Genomic DNA, 24923 nt, shown 5'->3' on the forward strand with positions numbered 1-24923 from the left:
GCCGACTCCCTCAGCTTGAAGCGAGATGAGCGCCACACCCCATAGTTGCCTTTGACTGGACTTAACCATCTTAAAGGTCTTTTACCTTTACCTTCCATATGATTTGGACTACAACTCCCATCATCCCCAGCCAGTGTGGCCTGTGTTTAGGGAAGATGAGCTCCCCACCGCCCAAAAACCCATCTGAAGGGCCCCACGTTGGCTAGCCAAACCAAAAGAGGCAGGCCATACAGCCTGTTCCATACAGCCACTGCCCGGGCACTGGGATCCTTACGTGTTCCTGCATAGATCACCGGAGTGGCCACACTGCGCCTTTTGCCATCATCTGCCAGGTGTGAAGAGTTTCCAGTGCTGCAGAAGAGCTTGCCGTTGCGGAATGCCAGGAACTGGAGCTTGTACTTGTGAGCTGAGGGGTAGGGAGGAGCCGACGGGCAGAAGAGACCAGGAGGCAACTGAATGGAGGCCAGAGCAATGCTGTTCTGGTGGGACAGGGAACAAAGGGGTCACCCAGCAAAACAATGACAACCCAGTCCCAGCCTGGGGACACACGCAAGAAACTTGACTTCTACCAGTTCAGTTTCTTGTCCACGTTGCCAGGTACAGCTGGAGTAGCCCACCCCCACCCCTTCATTCATTCATAAATCCATTCCTTCCTTTCTTTGCATTAAGTTACAATGGGTTGCATCCAATGCCAGTCCCACACAGACTAATTAAAGATAATGGGCATGTCCAGGGGTCTGCAACCTTTAAGATAAAAAAAGCCACTTGGACCCGTTTCTGAAGGAAAAAAAACTGGGAGCCGCAAAACTCGTCATTATAAAAATATTTTTTTGGTCATTTTTTTATTATTTCTTTGTTTGACCCCTCAGAATTACTCCTCCTAATAGAAATAAACGTTAAATTAACAAGTTACCTTTTTGTGTGTGTGTGTGTTCTTCACTCCCCTTCAAAACAGTGACCAGCGTACATGCCCCCTTTCAATGCTGTGACTAGCGTACATGCCCCTTACAATGTAGCGGGTGGGTGGGTGGGAAGGTGACGTCGGGACGGTGCGTGACTAACGCACGCACCGCCCCCATGCGACATCACAGCCAATGCAGCGCCCGCCACAGTGGGGAGTGTCGGGGCGCACAATGCGCCTCCTCCCCTCGCTAGTATCTGCCCCGGAGCCGCGGCAAAGGTGTAAAAGAGCCACATGTGGCTCCGGAGCCGTGGGTTGCTGACCCCTGGGCATGTCTAACTTGGGATGCAGGTGGTGCTGTGGTCTAACCACAGAGCTTAGTCGGCAGTTCGAATCCCTGTGACGGGGTGAGCTCCTGTTGTTCAGTCTCTGCTCCTGTCAACCTAGCAGTTTGAAAGCATGTCAAGTGCAAGTAGATAAATAGGTACCGCTCTGGTGGGAAGGTAAATGGCATTTCCATGCACTGCTCTGGTTCGCCAGAAGCGGCTTAGTCATGCTGGCCACATGACCCGGAAGCTGTCTGTGGAGAAACGCTGGCTCCCTTGGCCTATAGAGCGAGATGAGCGCGCAACCCCAGAGTCGTCCGCGACTGGACCTAACGGTCAGGGGTCCCTTTACCTTTACCTTGGGCCCATTAATTTCAAAGGGTCTGTTCTGAGTAAAGCTAAGATGGCTACAGACCATTTATTTGTCTGTTTATTTAAAAACAAATTGCATGAGAATTTGTTTTTAAATATGCATTTCTCAACAGATTTCCTCTCAAACTTTTCTAAACACATTTCACCCTAACATACAGGTTGGTACTCTCCTTAAGCCCCAAAATTGTGTTGCAAAAGTTGGAGTAGTGCGACATCTGAAAGACAGCTACATTCTGCTCCGTACAAAGCATCGCAGGGGGAGGTTTGAGAAATAACCCAGCTTAGTGGCAGAGCTTCTGCTTTGCCTACAGAAGGTCCCAGGTTCCATCTCTGACATCTCTAGGGAGGGCTGAGAAGGACCCTGTTCTGAAATCCTAGCAAAATGCTTCCGGTCAGTGTAGACAATACTGGTCTCCATACGCCAACCGTCTGACACCGTATAAGGAAGCATCCTATGTTCCCAAATCCTTTCCCCCCAGTGTTATGGTGCTGACCCAAAATGCCAACTTCTCAACTCAGTGGTTGCTTTTAGCCCAAAGCACGTTGTGAGACCTGATCATGGATCTCCCACTCCAGGTCTGGTTTGAGTAGCAGACTCTCTGAATGCAGTTCATCTGCACTTGCCCTGCCCATGCGAGGGCTGCCTGGATTTCTGCTCTGCTTACTTTATCCTATAATGGTTTGCCAAGATCCTTTCCTCTCCTTTATCCACCCGACCCGACCCTGCCCTTCCCCACCTCACCTTGATGTGAAAGCTGGCCAGGGAGATGTTTGGCCGCCCCGTGGCACACCGGAACTTCAGCTGCTGGTCTGCCAGGGACTCGGCATATCGCTCCTGCCGGTGAGGCCGACTGCTGAGCACCGCCTCGCGCTTCTGAAAGGCCGTGCAGCTCAGGCCCACATAGCTGTCTGGCTTGATCAGGTAAGCCTCGAAAGCGATGTTCCTTGTGTTCTGCCAAAGCAAAGGTACCCGACTTGTGAGACCTGGGGTGCCTCCCAGGGAGCGATGGGCAAAGCTGTCCTTTCCACTTTCCCTTGTCTTAAGCTTAGTTCTTCCCATCCATTTGCAATTTATTTATATACTTATTTTTTAAAGCCCTCCCGAAAGTTCATCGCATTTTGGTGCGCCTTTTTCTTAATATAACGGCATGTTTGTATGCAATTTTGCCTAAGACCCACATATCTGCACAGTGATTTTCTCCAATATAATGCATTTTCTGTGCATTATTTTCACTAATATACCCATTTCTATGCATGCTTTACCCCAATATGTGCATTTTTTTTGGGGGGGGGTAGACATTACTTGGTGGGACAGCTGCATTGCAAAAGTGCAAATTTTGAGGAAGGCGGTGTTTCAGTTTTCATATTGTTTCAGGAAGTGTGAATAAGGTAAATTCTCATTTAAATCGTATTTCTCCCCCATTTTTTACTCCCAGGTAAAGAGTATCATTGTTAGGCATGGTGGCACAGATCCACACTCTTGTGCCCATCCGTCACCCCTGTTAACTTGCAACTACCCCTTTTGTCTCAATACGAATATTTCTTATTACCCACACCTTAAAATTATTCCTCCAATTGATTTGTTCCAAGTTCAATGAGTCCCTTAATAAATTGCCCTGCAGTGACTTCCTCCATCCCTCATTCCCTTGCTCTCTCCAAGTGTAGCTGGTGGTACCAGTTGCCATTTCAAGTTCCCACAATACTACCGTGGCCGCTCCAAGGCACTGTGGGAAATTCAAAATGGCAGGCAGCTCCCAGATAAGTCCATGGACAGGTTGCTGGATGGGTAACTGAGCTGACTGTCAGCACTGGTGAGCCTGTCAAAGAGCTTGGTCCCCAGCAGCTGCCCAAGAATACTGGGTGTGTCCGTGCCGCCCGTGTTCCTTAGTTCCAAACAGCCCACAACCCTCCCCTCCCCATCTGAACATCTCTCGGTGTGACCTACCACGGCTATGTACTGAGAGCTGGTGCTGAGAGTGTAGGCGGCAATCTTCTCTAGAGAGCGGACGATGCTGGTGCAAGCCTTGTCCTCAATCTGAGCCATCCACAGAACATGGTCGTCCACTAGCATCATGTTGCTGGCCATCTCCACAATGACGTCCGTGAGCTGCGGGAAGGCAGACAAGGGTGAGGTCTTCCAAGGCATTGCTGGGAAAACCCCAGGGCTGCAGCAAAAGAGATGATTTAAATCAGGGACGGAGAACCTGCGGCCATTCAGATCTTGCTGGATTTCAGCTCCCAGCATTCTTGTGCCATGCTGCCTGGGGTTGGTGGGGTAGGAGTCCATCAGCGTCTGAAGGCAGTGATAGAAACTGGGGTAGAAAAGCTAGGAGCCAAATGGCTTCTGGGACCTGGGTTGTGGGCACCAAAACAGAATGTCTAGTGGCCACTGGCGGGGTGGGGGACGGGGAGATCAGCAACACTTTTTATTTATTATTTTGATAAGCATGAATTAATATGCAATTCACATAAGCAGCACATCATTAATATCACATTTTTAGCAGAAATTGTTCATACATGTTTAATTTGGTGCTTACAATAAAAATACAGTGGTACCTCTGGTTACATACGCTTCAGGTTACATACGCTTCAGGTTATAGACTCCGCTAACTCAGAAATAGTATCTCGGGTTAAGAACTTTGCTTCAGGATGAGAACAGAAATCGCACGGTGGCAGCGGGAGGCCCCATTAGCTAAAGTGGTACCTCAGGTTAAGAACAGTTTCAGGTTAAGAACTGACCTCCGGAACAAATTAAGTTCTTAACCCGAGGTACCACTGTATTGGTACCATACTTCAGCTCTCAAAACACTCTACTCTTTATTGTTAAACTCCTTAACATATTGTCTATCCTTAAGATATACTATGAGGCTTCAAAACACATACATTTCAGTAATCCTTGAGTGTCAGCCAGGCACACAAAAAAATGGCACCCAGACTTTTTGAGGTGCTCGCTAATGGAGAATCTTTAGGCGCAAAATGCGCCTGATGCCCTGCTAATTTCGAAGCCTGTCTAGAGGACCTCAGCTTCCCCACCCTGCTTTAAATGCAAAGAGCGCTCTGGACAATGCACAGGACATGGAAGCGACACCACATCCACCCAGCATTAGAACCCTGCTCAATCTTGTTTTTTTAAAAAAATAATCTTTATTACTTTTCAAACTCACGACAGACAAGAAAAATGAACAAAAGAAGAAACAATACAATAAACAATACAAAACAACAACAATTTAAAAAACATATAGCATACCATTTCATTAGTCTATCTTTCATTCCCTTATTTCATCGACTTCCTCTCACCTCCCTTTTTGTATTCCACTTCTGTTACTTGTTTCAGCAAATCCTTTCCATCTTTCTCTATTTTTATCATTATAAATGTCTTAACATATTTTTAACCTTATTTTCCATTAATACTAAAATACTTATTTATACTTAACTCCTTATAGCATTTCTGCTAAAGCCATTACGTTTCATTCCAACAATTTTCAAACACTCATTAATTTTACAATATTTCTGTGTACAAACTTTAGACTTTCCCAATCTTCTACCACCATCTCTTCTACCTGGTCTCGGATTCTGCCAATCATTTCCGTCCATTCCATATAGTTCAACAACCTGGAGATCTTCTGTCCGAGGCTCTTAAATCTTTTCCAAGTCCCTTCTGCAATTCTTCTTCATATTCTTTGATGCTGAAAATGCTGAAGAGCAAGTCTCGGGGAGGCCCCAACCCAGCCATGCCCCCATTCCCTCTCGACAGGCCAGCCAACTCTCCACAGCTAGAACCAAGGTCCATACAATATCTCAAATCATGTTTCAAGACTCCTCCAAATCCAAAGACCCCCACAACTCCAATCACCTCCTGACCCAGATTCAGAACCCAAAGGTCAATAAATCCCTGCATGAAAGAGACTATCCAACCTTCCTTAGAACCCTGCTCAATCTTGGTCCAGACTCCTGTTCTTAAAGAGACCAGATGGCTTTAAGAAGTCTGCAAGCGAGGCCTGAGCACAACCTGGCATTCCCAACAACTTGTGCTGAGAGGCATCAGGGCCTTGTCCACTATTGCTTCCAATCCACCACTACGGAAAGAGGAATGCAAATGGATAAAATTGATGGTAATTGCAGCCAGATAGATTATAGCAAGTAACTGGAAAAATCCAGAAGAGCTAGGGGTGAACCAATGGGGGGGGGGAACTGAATAATATTATAATTTTAGAATATCTAACTGTGAAGATACACAGAATGAAAGGGTTTAAGGTCAGTGAGAAAGAGGAGGATTGGTTTGAGAAGATACTGAATTATTTGGGTAGGTTTGAACAATTTGGGGCAATTAAAATGTTAAAAGTTAAATAAACCTTGTGGAGGGAGGAGTGTTAAGGTATATGGAAGTGTACATATGGTTGATTTGAATATGTTATTATTGAATATTATTGAATATGTATATTATTGAATATTGCATACCCAATGTATCAGCCGCTTGGGGGGGTTTCACTGTTTGTGTTTTGGTAGTTTTTAAAAAACAAAATATAATATATATAAAAAAACCACTATGGGCCTGTGGCCCCGAGAATAATAATAGTTATTATTTATTTATTGTACCCCACTCATCTGACTGCGTTTTCCCAGCCACTCTGGGTTGCTTCCAACCAGGTATAAAGAAACACACCAAAATATCAAAGCTTCCCAAAACAGGGCTGCCTTCAAATGTCTTCTGATAGTCATATGATTATTTATCTCCTTGCCATCTGACAGGAGGATGTTCCACAGGGAGGGGGCCACTACTGAGAAGGCTTTCTGCCTGGTTCCCTGTAACTTCGCTTCTCACAGTGAGGGAACCACTGTGAGAGGACCTCAGTGTCCGGGCAAGATGATGGGTGCGGAGACGCTCCTTCGGATATAATGGGCTGAGGCCGTTTAAGGCTTTGAAGGTCTGCATCAACACTTTGAATTGTGCTCAGAAACGTACTGGGAACCAGCGTAGACTGGTTTTATATGGTCCCAGCGGCTGCTCCCAGTCACCAGTCTAGCTGCCACATTCTGGATTAGTTGCAGTTTCCACATCACCTTCAAAGGTAGCCCCATGTGGAAGGTTTCTCTCTAGGGAATCCTCTGTGTTTTGAGGCACAGAGGAAAAGACAACAGGAATCGCAGGCAAGCAGCTTGCTCCCTGCATTGCATTTGGGGAAAGCAAAGAACGTAGGAAAGCTGTTACACATGCCTCAGTTACCTGCTTAATCTGATCCACGTAACCAGTGAACTTCTCAATCATCTGGGAAACATAGATGACATCCATCATGTCTGAGAAATTTGCCGCCTCGGCTGTGTAGACACGCAGCTGGTGTGCCAGGGTCAGGGCGTTGGAGGCATTGATGGGCATCTGGGAGCACAGAAAAGGAGTTGGGACCCATGTCAACATAAAATAAGAGAGGTAGCCCAAGTGTTATGCTCAGTGGCAGAGCACCTGCTCTGCAGGAAGGTCCCAGGTTCTACCCCTAGTGCCTCCACCCGGGACTGGGAATACCCCCTGCCTGAAACCCTGGAGAGCTGCTGCCAGTCAGAGCAGGGTATATAAGACAATATTGCAGGGCCTCCACATTTGCTTCTCTGGGCCAGGCCAACCATTCCTAACAGAGAAAAGGACATTGAAGGCATGGCTGGCTGGGAGCTGGCATAGCCATGCCAACTGTGCAGCTGCAAGGGAGGGCAGGGCAAGCCCCTGGCAATGACAGGGGCACCCCACGAAGCAACCCACCAGCACAAAGGTGTAGAGGACACGGGTGATATCATTGGTGTACAAGCAGTGAGAATAGTCCCCTTCCTCCCAGCGGCCTGTGCGGTCACAGCGCCTCCATGCTTGCTTCTCCAAGCCGGGCCCCCCGTTCCCAGAGGCGAAGGGGTACTGCAGACATGACTGGTAGGCGGTGATGCCAGCCAAGGTTCGTGGCCACCTGCAGGCAGGGAGGAGAGAGGCATGGCATGAATTCTACTCAATATGATCCAGAGCAGAACTCCAACGTATCGTTAGCAGAGTAAAAAACTTAAACACGTTGCAGAATTCCAAAAAAATAGACCAGAGGCAATTGCATTTCATCCAGCAGAGCTTACTGCTACTGATGGCAAATGAGCATAATGGTCACAAATCCAATACATTCAGGATTGGCCCTGTCCATAAGAAATCCAGTTGCAGCAGACTTAACTTAAACTTACAGTAACTTATACAGTTATACCTTGGGTTGAAGTAACTTCAGGTTAAGCATTTTCGGGTTGCGCTCCACGGCGACCCAGAAGTAACAGAGTGTGTTACTTCAGGGTTTCGCCGCTCGCGCATGCGCAGACACTCAAAATGATGTCATGCACATGCACAGAGGCGGCAAATTGCAACCCGCAGACGCGGGTTGCATTCGCTTCAGGATGCGAACGGGGCTCTGGAACGGATCCCATTCGCATCCAGAGGTACCACTGTAATAAGTATAAACCTTAACGCTAAGCATCCTATCTACAGAACACCACACCAGAAGGAAAAGAGATCGAAAGAGAAAGTGAAACCCAGGCTCCTTCTGGCCTTACTATTATAGTCAGCATGACCTTGACAGAAAGAGATAACAGAACCGGTTTAAGCCAGCTGTACTCAGCTTCTCTGAAGGAATAACCCAAACATCATGAACCTTCTGCTTGTTTCTTTCACGCAGATAAGCTTCCAGAACCCTCTTGAACTAATTAGAATAGGAAAGACCTCTACAGTTCAGACTCTCTGTACCAAGAAATGCAAACTGACAAGGTGGCCATTTGGAGGGTGTGCTTCTGTAATGGGAGCCGGCTACTTGTTTGGAGGGGAGGCAGGAGGAGATTGCGCAGGTGGAGTTGAAGGGAGCATGAGACGGCAGCAGGGATGGGGAAGGGTGTGACTTGATGGTTGGGAGACCAGGAGGGTGGAGGGCACAGGGGATTAGCTGGGTACCGATGGGTTCAGGAAAGCCCTTTCCAACCTGATGTTCTCCAGGCGTCACTAGGCTGCAACTCATGTTATCCCTGACCATTGGCAATGCCAGCCGGGGCTGATGTGAGTGGACAGACAGAACATCTGGAGGGCACCAGAGGCAGAACCCTGCTGGATTTGACCAAAGGCCCAACTAGTCCTTTTCACTGGCTAGATGCCTATGAGAAGTACATTCCTCTTATGGCTGCACCACTCTGTTTGGATGCTCCCCTGAATTTTAAAATAATAATTCAACATATGGGGTGGGTGGGGATAAGAGAGCAAGCTACAGATCCTTCTCCCCCTCCACATTACCTTTCCATGTGTAAGATGGTTGGTGGCTGTTGGCTCTTTATGGGAGATGTGCTCAACTGTACGGTTCCCCCGTCCACAGTCTGAGGACCTTTCCACACAGCCAGGTAGTTGTGGATTCTGTGCTGCTCATACAGGAATGCTTTTGCCCACAGCTCCGTGAGGTCTTCTTCATCAATATGCCACCCCATATTAACCGCTACCCTTCTGAACATATTTACCATTTCCACTGGCTTTTTTCTGTACCGGATTTTCCATGTGAAACAGCAAATCCAGATTAAATGGGGAAATTAATATGGGATGCCCTATCCGTTGAGAAAGTCAACCTGTGGGTGCTACACAAAACTCACATGCACAAGCAGCAAGGGAGGTGCAGTTGCCACACAAGGAAGGGTCTCCTCAGTGGTGGCTCCCTGGTGGGGAATGATCTCCCTAGGGAGGTACGGCAGGTGCCATTACTATCTGCTTTTAGGTGCCAGGCAAAAAACAATTATTTTGCCCAAGCTTTTGACCTTTCACTCTTTTCTTTCTTTCTTTCTCTTTCTTTCTTTCTTTCTTTCTTTTAGGGGGTGCCTTGAGTTGGATCTCCTCTTTTATAAATATTACCATGGAGTGTTTAAGGTTGTTTCTACTCTTGCATTTCTACTTTGTTTTGATGTTTGTTTCTGTAAGACATCTTCTGTTTACCTTTGTGAAAAAGTGACTTATCATTATTATTATTACCACCACCACCATCATCAACAACAATTCCACAAGAAAGTTCTGTGCAATTGCCCTGAATCTCCTACATATATCTCCCCCTTGCCCTTTAAGGGAGGGCTATAGCTATGCTTTGTACTTTGGCCACCTCATGAGAAGAGAAGACTCCCTGGAAAAGACCCTGATGTTGGGAAAGATGGAGGGCACAAGAAGAAGGGGACGACAGAGGACGAGGTGGCTGGACAGTAAACTCGCAGCTACCAGCATGAGTTTGACCCAACTGTGGGAGGCAGTGGAAGACAGGAGTGCCTGGCGTGCTCTGGTCCAGGGGGTCACGAAGAGTCGGACACGACTAAACGACTAAACAACAACAACAACATAGCTATGCTATATGCAGAAGGTCCCAGATTAAGTCTCTGGCATCTCCAGGTTTAGCTGAGAGAAACCCCTGGAGGGCTACTGCCAGTCAGTGTAGACAGTACTGAGTCGGTTGGACAAATGGTCTGACTCCAACTTGATATAAGGCAGCTTCCTATGGCAGGGATTCTCTTTCCTGCCTCTCCTTGTCTGCATTTGGAATAAAAATACTGGTCAGGCTGCTCCCTGATAAATATCACACAGAGTAAACGAAGGGAAGAATGGGGGCATTGCAAGCCAGTGAGCGTCAAGGAAGGAGACCCCCGCTGCCTTGCAACTGAATGAAAGGGTGGGGTTGGGAGAACAGGGAAAGGGATAGGAGACTGTGTCTCTAAATAGGATGAGGCCCTATGATGGGAGGGGGGTAACTTTCATGCTGCGCCACAGGGTTTGAAACAGAGAAGAAAAAATGTCTGATGCCAAATGTTTTATGGAGTAATTTATTTGCCTCCCTGGAACTCTCTGCTTGGTCCAGCTGCTTCAACATCTGGCTTGCAAGACTCTTCCTATGCCTTCTCCCTCCCATGCCGGCGGGAACAGCTGGATGAAGGCATAAGGCTGTCACATGGCTCCATCCACACACACCAGACGCAGACATGATACAGCACACCCTCGGGCTGCCTCGGCAAAGACAAACCCAGTTCCTCCTTTGGTTCTCGCAGCCTATTGCCCCAGAACAAAACTGGCATATGCGGTTGAAAGCAAGCTCAACCCAGGAGAACCCTAGGCTGTGTACACACCAAAACCTTGAAGTGTGTGACTTCTCCTGAAGAACCATGGGAACTGTAGTTCCAGCACCCTTAGCAAACTACTGTTCCTAGGATTTTTTTTTTAGGGGGAAGCAGTGTGTTTGATGTGTGCTTTAAATGTAAGGTGTGGGCTGCAAAAATGTTTATGCCCTCTTCCACCATCACTGTGGTCTCTGTCTCCTCCTGTTAGCTCCATTCGATTAGGAAATACCAGAGGCAGGAGCAGGAATGGAAAGAGGCAGTGGCTTGTATCTCATCCTGTGTTTGTTGCAATCAGCTCTGTTTGCCTTCCACTACAGTTCAGCTTCCGCTAAAACTTCTTCACCTACCTATCTGCAATGGCTAAAAGTGATGTAATTGATTTCAATGAAAGTCAACAGAAGAGAAACGTGGGAAAAAATGCCGTAAATAACACAGTTATTTATGTTAACGTTTCCAGACTGGGAAAAAAACTCCAGTGGAGAATACTGCTCATAATGGCTTGCGTGATTTACATTTCTGACATCCGAAGAACATGCAAATTGAGGCAATTTCTGCTCCCTGCTGGACTTCTCCAATATTTCTGGACAGGGGATGCAATCTCAGGTCATCTCATCTGCTTTGGTCTTTTAAGCTCTCTTTTTGGTCCCAGGCAAGAGAGGACCAAACAATGAGGACATCTAAACCATTTCTCATCCATTCTGGGATTTAATCAGTCTCTTTCCAAGTTTTCCAATGGGATGGGAATCCTTCTGCTTCCCCCAGCCCTTCCAAATGCCTGCAGAGCTGCAAAGCTCTTCTGTGCTTTCCTAGGGTGTTGCATTTGTGTCACACACTGGAAGGATCAGGGGTTTTGGGTGCTGCTCTTCCTTGCCTCTAACCCCAGGCCATATCCTGCTCATGCAGAGTGCGGAGGCGGAAGGGGCCGGGATGGGGGGGGGGGCGGAGGGAGAGAAGACAGGCCCGCTGTTAATTTAAGCCACATTGACTGTGCAGTAATTTATATTCCATCAAGACCCTGCCAAGGTTACAGCGGGCTCCATAAGCCTTTTTTCTCTTGCCAGAGAAATTCCAACACCTCTGCTTCTGGAGCCTGTCTGCGCTGCCAGAGCCGGGCCTCTCTCGGACAGCCTCCCTCGCAACGGACCCTTAATCATTCCCAGATCCCGGTTGCCAGAGAGATCCTCAAGCCCATCCCCTCCCTCCCCTCTCCTCTGTGCAAGAGGGGCTCTGGGAGAGCAGGGATCAGGCATCCCAGGGCTGCCTGCCCCCTAGCCGAACCCTCCCGCTCAAAGGGAGCTGGAGACATGGGACCCTCTGGGGCCAAGAGGGAGCAGGGATGGCAAAGAGCAAATGAATTCTCCCATCCTTGCCAACAGCCAGCACATCTGTGGAAGCCCACCTGGCAAGCACTGGAATGGGTAGGGGAAAGCTGCAGCTAAGCGGCAGAGCAGCTGCCTTGAATGCAGACCGTCCCAGATACAACCCCCACTATCCCCAGGCAGGAATGGGAGAGCTTCCTGCCAGAAACCCTTGAGAGCTTCTGCCAGTCTGTGTAGACAATACTGAGATAGATAGGCGAATGGCCTGACTCCTATAAGGCAGCTTCTTGCGCTTCCGCGGAAGGGATTCCCAGCTCTTTTCCGATGTGGTTGGCACAGCAAGAAATAAACAAAGCAATGACCTCCACCCCTTTCCCCAGCAAGTCCAATGCATCAAGCAAAAAACAAAGACTTTTTAAAGTTACCCTATTCTTTTGTTTGTTACGCTGGCTTTCCTTGCAACTCCACCAGGTAGACAGGAGAGGGCGGACGAGAGAAAGCCCAACAATATTAATTTAAGCAGTTCCTGCTTGCAGCCTAGGAAATCACCCTGCCATAATACCCCTTGCGCATTACAGAAGGGCGAGGTTCTAGCTTCTAGGTAATGGCAATACTGCTAGGAACCAGACTGGTATTTCAGAGGTTGGGATCATAATAGTAAGTCTGTTTGTCATTCAGCCACAACTTTCATTCTTCTTTCGAAAGTTTCCTAAAACAGGGCTCATTGCATAGCCCTACATTAAAAGGTAAAGGTAAAGGTACCCCTGCCCGTACGGGCCAGTCTTGACAGACTCTGGGGTTGTGCGCCCATCTCACTTAAGAGGCCAGGGGCCAGCGCTGTCTGGAGACACTTCCGGGTCACGTGGCCAGCGTGACATCGCTGCTCTGGCCAGAGCCAGAGCCAGAGCCAGAGCCGCACACGGAAACGCCGTTTACCTTCCCGCTGGTAAGTGGTCCCTATTTATCTACTTGCACCCGGAGGTGCTTTCGAACTGCTAGGTTGGCAGGCGCTGGGACCGAGCAGCGGGAGCGCACCCCGCCGCAGGGATTCGAACCGCCGACCTTTCGATCGGCAAGCCCTAGGCGCTGAGGCTTTAACCCACAGCGCCACCTGCGTCCCAGCCCTACATTATATAGAGTTAAAAAGGATCTCCCCTGCAATGGTGCTTGGGACCACATCAGCCCTGACAGTTGCCTCGGCCACCATGCAAACACACCAGATGAGATACCAGTTCTCCACATTTGATTTAATGCGTCCCTTCTTTCGTCCATTGTGCAATTATGAGGTCTAGAAACCAGCAATGGAAGCTGGTGTTCCTTACACACGGTCTCATGGAACCGGGCCCGGCACATATCAGCCTGGCTCGCTTAAGTTTTAACTCAGGCCCTGCCATTCCAAGGCCCTCTCTGGTCCAGATCCCCATAGACTCTCCTACCTGAAGTCTCCACGGTTGTTGGTGACGCGCTCGGCTGGGCAGTATGACGCTGACGTCTCCAGAACAACTATTTCGACCTTCTTGCTAACGTTGCCCTGAGCAGTGGAGATGGTGCACTCCCAATCGCCGCTGGCTGAGACATGGATGTTGGACAGGATCAGCTCGCTGGGGACAGACAGGGCTTTTAGAAACCATACGAGACTGAATGGTTGATAGCTTTTAGGAGACAGGTATGAGGGATTTTGCAACTTTCAAATCCCAAAAATGAGGGGTGCTAAGAAGCTATAACGTGACTTAGGAATTCAAAAGGCTTAGTATAATTAATATAATTTAGCCTTGCTTGGTAAGTAAAACGTGTGTAAAATCACGCAGAAATCATTAAAAATGATTGTCAGGTACTTGCAGTTATATATTAATATTATTTTTTATTATTTGCTTTTAGCATTGTTAGCATTACCTGACATTTTCTGAATGTAAAATTAAAATTCTTTGGTTTTTTGAAAGCAGTTTCTGTGCTTTTTCATCAAAACATAGACTTACCAAGCTACATGTTGTCCAATCACAAAAATGATATCAGATTTGAATTCCTCACACTCAAAAGAAATATATATTTTTAAGACCCCTCACTGAAGAAATGTGCAAAAATTAAGTTTCACCCCCTAAAATGCAGGAGAATAACTTTCTATCTACTTTTGGTCCAAATTTCTAACATTTCTTTCACACTGTAGAACCTGTTGTATTCTGGAACTGTGGCTTTTTGATCAATATGCCATGCCAGTTTAGCTTTTTCATCAATAAGCTACCATGTCATGCTAAAGTTACTGTAAAATGGCAGGGAAGAACTGTATGCTGGGATACCACCCCAAACTGAGTCATGTGAAATTACAATGCGAAACTCCCACAATTTTCCAAGTTAACAAGGTTGCAAATTGATTTTTTCCCCCTGGAAACAATTAACACAGAAATGAGAGCTAAACATCTTCTAGATTCCACTAGATTTCCAGGAACGGCTTTTATATCATGTGAAAGATCACATAAAATGTGGAAATTATCAGGTGAGAAAACAACCGGAAAACAGAATTAAGTGCTATCTGAATACAGTCTAACTTAGTCTGCAATTAAACAAAAGCATATGGAACTGAAACAATGCAGCTTGACACATGAAAATAAATATATTAAGATACAGAAATTGAAAATGGCATATAAATTCAGCCAAAATGTATTGCGGCTCCTTAAAGAGTAGGGATGGGAGAAAAACTCAATTCAGTTTGCATTTAAAGGCAAAACTACTGTATTTGTGTTTCTGAAAAAATGTGTGTACTGAAAACACAGCCATCCTTTGAGACTTGCACTTCTCCAAATGTTTCAATGCAGCTCTCCAGTCAAGTAAGGCGGTAAAAAATGCATATACTGGGGTAAAGTATGCATGAAAATTAATATACAGCATATGATTAAAAATAACATACAAAAATGCATGATATTAGGGGGTATTGCTTGCTGAAATTAGTCAAAACCACATACAAAAATGTTTTATTAGGAGAAATTCACACTAGTATGCGGACAAATTTCCACGAGGATTTTTTTTTTAAAGTCACAAATAGTTGCGGAAATGTGGAGAACTGAATTTAAGACTGGGAATGTTAGAAACATGAAGAACTGAAATAGAGAGATTTGTCCATCCCTCTTAAAGGTTAACGAATTTATTATGGCACAGCTTTTCATGGATTCAAGCCCATGAAGCCTTGCATCTGATAATGATAGCTTATGCCATGATAAATTTGTTAGCAAGTCTCTCAGGTGCCTCAGGAACCCTTTTGATTGCTTTTTGCTTTGCTGTAAGTAACAAACCTTTTTGTAGCAAACGTATTTGTTGCAAGAGGCAAAGTTTTTTGTCTGCTGCAAGAGACAAACACTTCTGGTAACAACAACACGTTAAAATAGTGTGGTTAGCTGTGATTCCTCTGTTGCAGGGAGTTGGGTTAGATAGCCGTTGGGTCCCTTCCAACACTACAGTTCTATGATTCAAAATATTCTGAAAAGCTTGTGAGATTTGTTTATTTGGTTAAAAAAAAGAAAGAAAAAAAAAAAGAAAAAAGGATTTACCTGGCACAGAAATGATCACAATGTTGGCAGCAAGTGGGTCTCCCCAGTGCCGGATTTACGTATAAGCTAAACAAGCTATAGCTTAGGGTCCCACTCTCTTGGGGTCCCCCAAAAAATTTAAAGGGAAAAAAACCTGGATGTACATTTCCAAAATATAAGATAAAAATAAAATAAAACCTACATACAGCAACAGTGTTTTGTGTTGTGTAGGCTCCTATTTGTTATGTGCAAATGGCTTTAGATATCTATTAGCTCCATAAATTACCATATAGCATATATTCAACACAAAAAACGGCGACAATTTGTTGTTGGCGAAGGACAGCTGGACATATAAAGGGCCCCATTACTTTCAGTAGCTTAGGGCCTCATCGAACCTAAATCCGGCCCTGGGTCTCCCTGGGGAGTGATACCCAAAAAATGAGGTGCTGCAACTTGGAATATTCTCTCTTGATCTTTGCCTGTTACGTGTCTAACCGTGGATGGGATTAGACTTCCACGCAACCTGTCAAACCCTGAACTGCTTATTTGTCCTGATCTGTATCCTTCCCAAGGAACTTTGGGAACTACAGCTCACCTCTCAACAGAGCTGCAATTCCCAGCACCCTTCACAAACTACAGTTCCCATGATGCTTGTGGGGAAGCCATGTGTTTTAACTGTATGGTGCAGACGTGAAGTTTCTCCCTTTCCCCAAGGCAGCAAAGCCCCCGTACCTTGTGATGAAGGTGCAGTCGTGGACGAGGCTCTCCTCCAGGATGATGCCGTTCCGTTCATCCCCCTGCACCAAGGCACGGTTGTGGTACCACAAAATGTGTGTGCTGTTGTCCAGGTAGCTGGCTGTGCACTGGAAAGGGAGGCGATCGCCTTGGAAGACCACTTGCCGTAAGGAGGGGATGAGCAGGTGGGTGTGCAGCTCTGGGGTCCCTTCTGCGGGAGGGAGAGCGAGATCCCACTCAGGTCGTGTAGGCAGGGAGGGAAGGGTGCTGAGACCAAGACGGTCCCAGGCCCTGCCACGCAAAGACGCCAACTTGCACACAGGTGCCTCTAACACAGTTATGTCTTGCACTTAAGGTGGAAAAGTGATAATCAGAAGTTTACATAAAGGAAAGCTCATTTAGGCAACCAATTATAATTACATAGACTGAGCAAATTTCCCTCTGCTTCTGTCAGCTATGGAGAGTGTTATGTACTCAGCTGAATCCTAGATCAATAGAATCCAAAATGCAGCAGTCTGATTGGCCCACAGGAGCCACCCAATCCAGCTCCAGGTGGAAGTGAATCAGCGACCTGATTGGCCTGCAGGAGCAGCCAATAAGGCTTCTGGAGGAGGTGAATCCGCAACCTGATTGGCCTACAGGAGCAGCCCGGAATTAGCCAATCACGCAGGGCCCATTGTGTAAATAATGTATATATAGCTAGACGTTTTGGGAAAAGTTTCATTCATTCCTACTATGAGCTGAATAAAGAGCATGGAATTCACACTCAGCTCCAAGTATATTTCAGAGAGCAAGGTAGGCACTGCAGCTCAAATATTTGGCTATTGGGAAATTCTGTTCTTCAGCTCTCACTTCTGGGCTTCTTTGTGCACCACCCCCTTGCTTTCAAAGCTATACCCCATAGTTTGAAGGACTAGAGTTTTAAAAAGCTGGTTGTTATCAAGCTGCTGGATTCTCCACACAATCCCCAACCCAGTGCCCATGTGGTTCAGTTCCAGAATACACACAGTCGGGCCTGAATGGGCATTCATGTTCCTCACTTCTACCACCATAATACTGTGAGGCAGACATCAAGGGACTTTGCTACTTAGGTTTCAAGCTGCCCCCTCCCCGAAAATCAGCAAGAAGAGGAGACTTGCTTCCATTGAGGAGATTTCCAGCTGCTCAGCCCCACTCCCTTGCTCCCAGAGGGCCAAGAAGAAGTTGCTGTTTGGAAGGCAGTCACTGGGGCATACCTAGAGGTTGGCAAGGTTGCTGCCCCCCAAATGCCCAAGTGGGCACAAAGATTTTGCCTCTCCACGCTGGCTTGCAGTGGCTAGGAGATGGGCTCCACGGGCTACTCCTGCCCTGTGTGGGCAGCTGGGCTAGGCACACAGCTATCTCTGAATGCCTCTGGTCCCTGAAAGAGCATGAAAGGGGACGGAAAGCAAACTTCTGGAGTTTCTGGTTCATGGTCTCTGCCAGCTTTGGAGGAGCCAATGCAGCTCCTTGCCAAGGGTGCAAGGGAGCCTAAGTATGCTTTGGGCATTCACCAAAAGCTCATGCCAAAGGGACAGCAACCAGGGAGGCCCAAGGGATTTGTGCCCCATGGTTTTTCTGTTCCTGATATTGGCCTTGAATATGATTTTTATGGTGAGGACTTTGATAAGCTGCTTTGAAAACCTCTTGGGGCTAAGTGTGTGTTCATGTATGCTAGGTATGGGGAACCATGGATCCTCCAGATGTAATGACTCCAACTCCCATTTGTCCCATCTAGCATGCTCAGCAATGAGGCATGATGGGAGATGTAGTCCAACACGATCTGAAGGGCCATAGGTTCCCCATCCCTGACTTATACCAATAGCAAACTTAGGGGTTGGGCTATAACGATAATCTTTATTGTCATTGTCCCATACAGAACAACAAAATTGAAAATCTTCATCAGACATTCAGAAACCAACAAGCCTGCTATCCCACCTATCCCAGCTTGGGATACCCCATAAATAAATACAATATACTCCTATAAAGACTACCTTACACTGCATTTAAAACCAAAATCACATTTGAATAGAAACTGTTTCTCAGGCGGGTAGTCCTATTCTTTATAACCCTGTACCTTCTTCCAGAAGGCAAAATCTGAAAGAGATTATTTCCAGGGTGTGCACTATCCTGCACTATCCCTGCAGCTTTCTTATGGCACCTGGAAGCATAGATTTGATCCAAGGTACGGAGAGTGCACCCAATTATTCTCTCCGCAGTCTTTACAACCCTGGACAATATTGTTTTTTCCCTGACTGTGCAACTCCCAAACCACACACACAGTGTGTATAACAGCCAGAGTCAACTAGGGTCTACTGAGAAACAAGGGGAGTGGGGTGGAATACCAGCATGCTTGTGAGAAGTAGAAAAATACTATTTAGAAAAGGAAGCCTAGGGGTGCCCAAAGTGCCTCAACAAGGACTGAGCATGAACTGAGCTTGCTCTGTTATGGCAGGATGCTGCCCGTTTTCAGGGTTGGAAGGAAAGCGGGATGGTGTGTTCTGCAAGACGGTGTGGCTGGCGAGCTGGAACAGGGCCACTCCCACCCTGCACAGGTTCCTGCTGGTCCCACTAGTAAATAAACACACCCTGCCCGTCCAGCCGGGGGCCTCACCGCAGCGCATCTGGCTTTCCCGGATGTTGCGTAGCAGCTTCCCATGCAGGCTGCCAGGGTAGATGCACAGCGTCTTGTCGGAGATCTGGACGGAGCGGTTTTTGGACCAGGCTGAGACCCAGTGCATGTTGCAGTCGCACGTCAGGTATTCGGTGGCAAAGTCACTGGAAGGGAAGGAAGAGAGCCACATGCTGGGATTAAGCAGAATTGTTGTGTGGGGAAAGGGGTTGTAGAAGACAAGAAGAGGAGCCCTATGTAAAGAGCTCTGTGTGGAGTGAGCTCTTCTACCTCAAAGACTGGATGGGTAGCATACAGTCATACCTCTTGTTACATTCGGTTCAGGTTACATCTTTTCAGGTTGTGTCCCATGGCAACTCGGAAGTACCGGAAAGGGTTACTTCCGGATTTCGCCGCTCGCGCAGATGCGCAAAATGACATCACGCGCATGCGCAGAAGCAGCAAATCGCAACCCGTGCGTGCACAGACATGGGTTGCGTTCCTTTCAGGTTGTGAATGGGGCTCCGGAACGGATCCTGTTCGCAACTAGAGGTACAACTGTATTCTGCTTTCAGAACTCCAACCTGGTCCAACCAGAATTTGCGTATGTGTGTGTGCACTTTTCTTTGATGAATGCTTTTGGGGGCATTGGGGGGGGGGTTGAGAACTGCATCGTAGAATTTTGATAAGTGTGAACCTTGAAGGGAAGCTGTGTTTTGGCTTGTGTATTAGTTTGTGAAACATGAACTGTGGGGGTATGCATTAAGATGAGAACTAAATGGATTTCTCCCCACCCCTTCCCTACTTTGGAGTTGATAATGGCTCTAAGAAATGGCAAGTAAGGAAGCTTGGCACTGCCAGTGGTGCCCACACATCGGCTGCTGAACCATCTTGTCTCTCTCCCTCCTGGTAAGTTGTTTATGTTGCAATTACTCTGTTTTTCAGGTTTTTATATTTTGTAAACTGCTTAGAAGCCAGCCCCGGTATTAAGTGGCATAATATTTAAGTAATTATAATAAAATGGTTATGAAGAATTCTCTTCCCCCTGTGTTGTATTCGCAACATTTTAGACATGTGCTGCTTTCTCCTAGCTAGCGCCTGCATTGCCATTATGAAAATGGGTTTAGGCGCCCATCAGTTTACCATTGTACTATCAATAGGGGTGATTCTGCTTCACAGGAAAACTGAGCAACCATCTATGGCAACACAGTTCAAAAGGTGTCCACCACAGTGGAGGGAACACATGAGTTCAGGCTCCCATGCTCCACTCCTTGCAGAAGCTGAAAGCATGTCCCTGTGACTTCTGAGACAACCACAAGAGGTTCAGAGGAACGCCCTCATCTTGCATGGGAAAGGGGGATGCTCTCATCCTCTCAGCCCCACCCTGCTTAGGACAGCAAAATAGCATGATCTGGCACCAGCCATGACTCACATTCAACCCAATCCCAGCACCGACTGCTTAAACAGCGGTTCTCAACCTGTGGGTCCTCAGATGTTGTTAGACTACAACTCCCATCATCCCTGAGCTCTGGCCTTGCTAGCTAGGGGTGATGGGAGTTGTAGTTCAACAACATCTGGGGACCCACAGGTTGAGAAAGGCTGGCTTAAGACGAAACTCAGTTGCCTCTTCCCTGCCTGCCCCTTCTTTCAACATGCAGGAGAGGATATACTCACAGAACTTTCAGAGACAGCAGCTCATCAAAGACCCCACTCTGGATGCTGGAGAAAATATTCCCTGACATATTCCTGTGGAAGAAGAGAATGAACAAGTCGTTTGAGTGGGCCAGAGTTGGCCAAGCATGCTCTTTCACTTGATGGCATGATGGGAACATGATTTCTGTTACAGTGTTGGTGTTTGCATGTTCTGGACAAGGGATAGCCTAGCTCTGCTCACCTCAAGGTTAGATTATTGTGATGTGTTATATGTGGAGCTGCCTTTGAAGACAGTTCTAACACTGCAGCTAGTGCAGAATTTAGTGGCCAGATTGTGGACTGGGAATAGGAGGACTGATCAAATAATAACGATCCTAGCACAACTGCATTGGCCGCCAGTTCATTTCCAGACTCAATTCAAAGTGCTGTTTTTGACCTTAATACCATAGGGACTGCTTCTCCCCACATGAGCCTAGCCAGGCCCTGAGTTCATCATCTGAGGCCCTTCTTCATGTGCCCTTTCTGACGGAGCTGCAGAACATGGCAATATCAGAATAGGCCTTTTAGTGGTGGCTCCTCGGCTGTGAAATGTTCTTCCAAAACTGCCACCATCATTATCAGTTTTGACTAACCAGGGCATTCCTGTTCACCCAAACATCTGGGGCTTGATTGAGTCACAGGGTATGATTATATCCAAGCTTGAATTGGTGTTCTATTTTTGTTGGGTGGGGTAAGATTTGTTCTTTTTATGCTATTGCAAGATGAATGCTTCTAGTTAATTAATGTTTTTTAATTCATTTTTTATATATTTGCTAAATTTTGCATTATTGTATGCTTTTATAATAGTAAGTTGCTTGAGGCATTTTTGCAGCAAGCAACAAATAAATGGAACATAACGTGTGTTTTATCATATGGGCCGTAGCTTGGAATTGCTGGTCACCATCCTCATAAGTAGCAATTCAGTGTTGTCTGGCTCAATGCAACGAAAGAGTCAAGAACCTAAGAAGAGCCCCGTTGGTTCAGGCAAAAGGCCCACCTAGTCTACCATCCTTGTTCTCACAGTGACCAACCAGATGTCTGTTGAATCAGGACCTGAGCACAGCAGCACTCACCCCACCTGGGATTCCCAGCAACTCGTATTCCTAGACCCACTGCCTCCGACAGCAGAGTGAGAACATAGACATTGCAGCTAGCAGTTATAATAGAAGACCAAAGCACAACATTTTGCAACTTGCATGGACAGGAGGTATATCTATGACAGCAGGGGTAGACAACTTGGTGCCCTCCAGATGTTGTTGAACTCCAACTCTCATCGAACTTAGAAAATATGTGGTCAGAGATTATGGTCACACTGTAGTCCAGCAACAACTGGAGTGCACGAAGTTGGCCACTTCTGCTTGGCAGCCAAGGAATCGGTCTGCTGAGCAAAGATTCAGTCACTAACACAAATGCGGAAGACTTTGGGCCAAAGGACGCCCCCACCACGAATACTCACAAGCGGATGAGGCTGACCAATCCCTGGAAGATGCCGGAGCTGAGACACCCAATGCGGTTGTTGGAGAGGTCCCTGTTGAATAATCAGAGGAGGCAAAAGAGCCATGAGAGGACTGTGGAGGTCACGGGCAATGCCAGGAAGAAATGCAGCCCACAGGACCCCGAGGTCAAACTAAAAGGGGCATGATGGCTCAATGAGTAGCCCATGGGCAAATAGCAGCCGCTGCCATGTCATCCTGATGTTTTGCAAGCTGTCTTCTCCAGGATATCTGCTTTTTTCAGTGGTGTCCAAACTTTCTTCAAAGAGGGTCAGTTTTCATGAAGTGAAGGGCCATGAGGGCCGACCAAAGGGCCAATCAAAGTTGCTGACACTTTTTAGGATTGAAGTTGTCAAGGTTTTTTTAAGGGCAGGATTAAACCGACCAGCGGGCCAGATTAGGCCCCCATAAACCAACTTTGGACATGCCTACTGCTTAGCAGGGACGGGGGTGGTGCTGTGGGTTAAACCACAGAGCCTAGGACTTGCTGATCAGAAGGTTGGCGGTTCGAATCCCCATGACGGGGTGAGCTCCCATTGCTCGGTCCCTGCTCCTGCCAACCTAGCAGTTTGAAAGGATGTCAAAGTAGATAAATAGGTACAGCTCTGGCGGGAAGGTAAACGGTGTTTCCATGTGCTGCACTGGTTCGCCAGAAGTGGCTTAGTCATGCTGGCCACATGACCCAGAAGCTGTATGCTGGCTCCCTCGGCCAATAAAGTGAGGTGAGCGCCGCAACCCCAGAGTCAGTCACGACTGGACCTAATAGTCAGGGGTCCCTTTACTGCTTAGCAACATGGAGAGGGTGTCAGAAATGATGTCACTGGAGGTGGATTTTGTTGAGCATGAGAATCTAGGTCTCTTCAGGAGCCATTCCTGAACAGCCCCACACCCTGACCGCTGGAGGGTGTGGGGCTGCAGATGCCAGCCTCTACACCTGGGTGTGCTGTCCTCACTCACTCTTCTCACAAAGGGGATTATAAGCCTCCCCATATTTGGGAAACCAGGTGGAGACATGTAGTTGGCATGCTGTGTACAGGAATAAAACTAGAACGATTTGTTCTTGTGTGCTAGCATCAATGGAGATTCTAGTTGGGAACTCACTGGATGGTCAGAGTGATGTTGGCAGCAGCAGATACTGTAGGAGAAGATCTACCATGGCAATTAATGGCGGTGAAACGACAATTGAATGGAAGGCAGGGGCCATGCCGGAGATGGCCAAGGGTGGGAGAGAACAGCCCTTTGACATCTACTTTCTCCCTCCCTGCCATAGTCTCCAGTGACAGAACAGGTAGACAAACTGAAATGGGTTCAGAGAACAGCAGCAAAGATGGCCACGGATATGGAAAGCAGTGCCCTGATGTTTTATGACATGGTAATATACACCATGGGGACGCAGGTGGCGCTGTGGGTTAAAGCCTCAGCGCCTAGGACTTGCCGATCGAAAGGTCGGCGGTTCGAATCCCTGCGGCGGGGTGCGCTCCCGCTGCTCGGTCCCAGCGCCTGCCAACCTAGCAGTTCGAAAGCACCTCCGGGTGCAAGTAGATAAATAGGGACCGCTTACCAGCGGGAAGGTAAACGGCGTTTCCGTGTGCAGCTCTGGCTCGCCAGAGCAGCGATGTCACGCTGGCCACGTGACCCGGAAGTGTCTCCGGACAGCGCTGGCCCCTGGCCTCTTAAGTGAGATGGGCGCACAACCCCAGAGTCTGTCAAGACTGGCCCGTATGGGCAGGGGTACCTTTACCTTTACCTTTAATATACACCATATTTTTCGCCCTATAGGACGCACTTTTCCCCCTCCAAAAATGAAGGGGAAATGTGTGTGCGTCCTATGGGGTAAATGCAGGCTTTCGCTGAAGCCTGGAGAGCGAGAGGGGTTGGTGCGCACGAACCCCTCTCGCTCTCCAGGCTTCAGGAAGCTCTCCGCAAGCCTTGGGAGCTCCGCGGGAGTTCCCGTCGGGCTCCCAAGGCTTACGGATAGCAGCCCGCATCCCGAAGCCACCTGGGGCGCGCTGCTTCGTGCAGATATTGGGCAGCCCCACAAGCCCTGGGCTTCGTGCAGATATTGGGCAGCCCCACAAGCTCGGGAGCCCCACAAGCTCGGGCAGCGCCGCCATCCCGCTGTTCCCCGACCTGGTTTGGAGGCTGGCGCTGGGAGAAGCGCACTTCTCCCCAACGCCAGCCCCACAAGCTCGGGGGACAGTGGGGAGGCAGAGCGCCGCCATCCCGCTGTTCCCCGAACTGGTTTTTTTGGGGGGAAATAAAGGAATTTCCCCCCCTTTATTCCCCCCCCCCAAAAAACTAGGTGCATCCTATGAGCCGGTGCGCCCTATGGGACGAAAAATACGGTAAATGCTTTTTTATATACTTGATATAAATAAATACTTTAAATGCTTTAAAGGGATAAATCTAATCTCACAGACAAGAGTTTGAAGGAAGTAATGGAGGAGAGAAGACTGGAGGGGGGGGGAAAGCATGGTAACATTCTTCAAATACACAAACGGTTGCCACGAAAGGCTTGTTCACGCATCACACTGAACTCAGGTACAAGCTGTCTCTACACATGTGCAACTGTTTGTGTGAAACAGCATACAATTGTTCACTGGCACAGCTCAGCTACTGTGCCCACTGATAAAGGAATGTGCCCATCAGCATGTTGCATGAGAAAAACTGTACACGTGTACAGATATATTTGATTGTACACTCATTGAAGATCACGTGGGGAGGGCAAAGGTTTGTTCTCTGCTGACCCAAAAGGCAAGATTGGATCTAAGGGGCTTAAATTCCAAGAGGCAGTTTCAGCTGAACA

The 24923-nt window shown here is 47.6% G+C and overlaps 1 protein-coding gene across 1 annotated transcript in view; it reads right to left on the minus strand.

Moving 5' to 3' along the window:
* The window catches only part of ADGRA2 (adhesion G protein-coupled receptor A2), a 125274-nt gene that overhangs the window by 10523 nt on the left and 89828 nt on the right, over window positions 1–24923 (minus strand). Inside the window, exons 4-13 of the mRNA XM_079954931.1 lie at window positions 22081–22152; window positions 20607–20678; window positions 18936–19099; window positions 16301–16514; window positions 13487–13651; window positions 7349–7544; window positions 6824–6973; window positions 3545–3706; window positions 2342–2551; window positions 275–479 (exon numbers count right to left, since the gene is read on the minus strand). Coding sequence (XP_079811057.1) covers window positions 275–479; window positions 2342–2551; window positions 3545–3706; window positions 6824–6973; window positions 7349–7544; window positions 13487–13651; window positions 16301–16514; window positions 18936–19099; window positions 20607–20678; window positions 22081–22152 — 1610 coding nt within the window. The remainder of the gene's footprint in view (window positions 1–274; window positions 480–2341; window positions 2552–3544; window positions 3707–6823; window positions 6974–7348; window positions 7545–13486; window positions 13652–16300; window positions 16515–18935; window positions 19100–20606; window positions 20679–22080; window positions 22153–24923) is intronic.

The sequence above is a fragment of the Podarcis cretensis genome (assembly GCF_951804945.1).
Source record: "Podarcis cretensis genome assembly, chromosome: 15".
Classification (NCBI taxonomy): Eukaryota; Metazoa; Chordata; class Lepidosauria; order Squamata; family Lacertidae; genus Podarcis; species Podarcis cretensis.